General features: G+C 53.7%; 1 protein-coding gene across 1 annotated transcript; it reads left to right on the plus strand.

Moving 5' to 3' along the window:
- Positions 1–677: 677 nt before the first annotated feature.
- LOC131905243 (uncharacterized) lies at positions 678–2,924 on the plus strand. The gene is made up of 2 exons (XM_059256211.1): positions 678–781; positions 1,956–2,924. Exon 2 carries the CDS (start codon positions 2,001–2,003, stop codon positions 2,856–2,858), a length of 858 nt encoding a protein of 285 aa, XP_059112194.1. The 5' UTR covers positions 678–781; positions 1,956–2,000; the 3' UTR covers positions 2,859–2,924.
- Positions 2,925–3,192: the final 268 nt, after the last annotated feature.

The following is a 3,192-nucleotide window of genomic DNA, read 5'->3' on the forward strand; positions in this document are numbered from 1 at the left end:
GGGAGGAGAGGGGAGGGGGAAGCAGAGGAAGCCATAAAGAGAAAGGTCAGAGGGAGGTGGCAGGGAGCTGGAGCTGACCGGACTCTTTTGGCAGGCTCAGATAGTGGACAAACACGGTCACACCTCAGTCAGAAACTTAATTGACCATTCAGAACCAAACTCTAGATCAACAGGAGGTGTAAATGGGATGGAGAGGAGTCCTTCCTGGGGTATACCGTGAGGCTTAGGGGAGGATGTGGTCATTCACTCAGCACTCACTTCCTCCAGGGGTCCTGGGACCCAGGCAGGGGCATGGAGTTCAGAAAGGAGCACTGAGAAGTGTCCTTGAAGAGACTTCACACTCCATCTGAAGCCTGACACACGGCAGGGACTCTACAAAGAATAGCCAACTGCTCAGTCCCCTAAGGTCCCCAAAGGGATAGCCCTCGGAGGAGGCTGCTTCCACACACGCCTGCCCAACAAGGGGAGAAACTGATACTGAGTGCATGCAGCCAGCCTGTTGTGTCAGAGCTAGCATAATCTTTCAGTTCAACACAAGAAAAACAAATATTGGAAAACAGACACCTTAGTCTGGGTTCAAAAACGAGGCCCATCTGTCCTGGCAGGTTCACAGTAGTTCCTACTCTGAGGCTGGGGCCTGACCGGAATGACCCCAGGAGGCCCTTCACTGCCTTAGGATTCCATGATTCTATGACATGGCCAGCAGTCTGAAGTGGCAGATTGCAGGTGTCCCCAGTGGAGAGCCAGGGAGGTCTATGTCATCTACCTCCTAAGAGCCAGGGTAAGAGAAGAACCGGCCCTATGGCAGACAGATGGGGTCCCAGAGATCAAGAAGGGGAAGGAGCTTGAGATGGGGCATCCCTCAGTCCCCTCCTGTTTTTCTAGAATAGGGGATGAGGTGGGGTTGGGCCAGGCAGGAGAAGAGGCCAATGCTTGGACATTCCACCCATTTTAGACCCAAAAGACAAGGGCAGCTGAGGGGCCAGGGCCAGGGAGAGAGGTTTGCAGCTGTTTTGGGGGTGGGGCAGGCTCAAATACTGCTCTGTTGGCACTGAACAAATATCAGAAGTCAGGCGGAGCTGGCAGTAGTGGGAAGACTCCTGGCAGGGGTGGAGAGCTGGCCAGTATCGGAGACCCACGGGAGCAAATAGACACCCCAGGGACTTCACTACCCGGGGCGGTACAGAGCTTAATGCAGTCGGCATGTCTTTGGCCCGGACAGGTATTAGTCTCTATAAAATGTCTACTTCAGGATCAGAAAGAGTGGGAACTTCACTGCTTTCTGTTCAAGTGGGGCAAATGAAGAAATCCCAATACTGTCAGAAAAATTTAGAAGCAAGCAACTTGGCAGGATTTTTTTGTGATTCATGTAGCCCAGGATGGCTTTGAACTCACTACGTGGCAAAGGCTGCCCTTGAACTCTGTATCCTCTGTGCTGGGAGTAGGGGCATCTGTCAATTGAGAATAGAATGATTCTTCCCTCCTTATGTTGCGGCATGTCAGACGGAGGGGTAGCAAAGGACAGAGTACAGAGTTCGAGTCTACAGCACAGCGTCTGGGGTGGGGGCAATGAAGTACGCTGGTTAGCGCTGTGGGCTGGCTTTTGGGTGTCATCTTAGGCCTGTCTCTATTTCATTCAACATGAGAGACTCTATCTTTGGCTTTTGCGGTATACTGGGGTCCTGGCTCTGGAATTTGAGAAGTGGGCTCAAAGAAGAGGCTGCCCCACATTCCCTAGCAGGGCAGCCTCTCCATACCTCCTCCTGATGCCATCATTGGGTCCTGGACATTCTGATGGTCCCACCTTCTCCCTCATCTGTCACCCTCCTTTTGTACTTTCTGGAGAAGTCCTGAGCCTGGAAGGAGAGGGGAGAGGGAAGCCGAGGAAGCCATAAAGAGAAAGGTCAGAGGGAGGTGGCAGGGAGCTGGAGCTGACCCGACTCTCTCTTTGGCAGGTCCAGGTAACCAACTGTCACACTCCGAAACTCGACCCAGCCAAGATGTCTGGACGCCAAGTGAGTCGATCCAACACTTACAGCCGCGTGAGCCATCCCAACAACACTTCCATTCCTCCCAGAACTCCAGGCTGGAGCCAGTGCTCCAATACGAACAACGGCAAGGACCTGAGGACCCGTTTCCCAAGCGGCTCTGAGTTCAGCAACGCCAGCAGCTACTCCTCTGAGCAACCCTTCAACCCCGTCCCCGCAAATCTTCCTGTGGGGAGAATCTGCATGGGCCGGCCCTACGACTCCAGGTGTGTAGAGACAAGTCACCTGGTGAAAGACCCCAAGGTGGTCAAAAAGCCCACTTATCAACGTAGCAACCCCCAATGCCTGCTCTGCACAGACCGTCCATCACGCCCCCCCAGCCCTACCTTCCTGGACCAGCTCATCAAAGGCATCAACTACCTGGACAGGTCCACCAATGTTTTCAGCAACAACTACCCCAAAGCTCTGAGCTTGCCTCAGCTGGCTGCCACCTACCTGGAACGAGCTGCCAACTCACTCTACCTGGACCCGATGGACCATGTCCCATCCCGCAGCTATTCGAGTCCTAACACGAACACGGCCACCACCTCCAATCAGTCTCCAATCACCAACAGCTGCTTGGTCCCTTCCGTTCGGGACACCAACACTCTGCAGCGCACTGGTGGTTCCACTAGCTTGAGCTGCCAACACCAGCCTTACAACCAGAGCTTCTCTGCCGAGGCGCCTCAGAGGCCAGGCATAAAACTGCCCGAGATCCCTCTGTTTGGCAATGGGCTCTTTTCCTTAGGTCGTCTGCCCAAGTTCTGGGAAGCAATCCGCTCTGGATTGAATGCCCCTGAATCCACCTCTAAGCCCTCGGGCTGGTGGTGACACAGAGGCCGGTTTTGTCAGTGGGCACATGGCCACGGTGTAGAAAATAAATTGTCATATGGCAAACCAGGGGGTCTGTTTTTCTTCCCCCCAAGTGGAGTCTCAACTCTGTTGCTCAGGCTGGAACTTCCTGACACAAGCAATCCTCCCCCCTCCCTTTTTAAAATCTGAGGTAAGATTGTGCTGGTCAGGGTTCCCATCGCTGGGATGAAACACCATGACCAAAAGCAACTTGGGGAGAAAAGGGTTTATTTGACTTACATTTCCACATCACTGTTCCTCACTGAGGGAAGTCAGGACAGGAACTCAAACAGGGCAGGAACCTGGAGGCCGG

This window comes from Peromyscus eremicus, chromosome 2 (assembly GCF_949786415.1).
Source record: "Peromyscus eremicus chromosome 2, PerEre_H2_v1, whole genome shotgun sequence".
Taxonomy (NCBI): Eukaryota; Metazoa; Chordata; class Mammalia; order Rodentia; family Cricetidae; genus Peromyscus; species Peromyscus eremicus.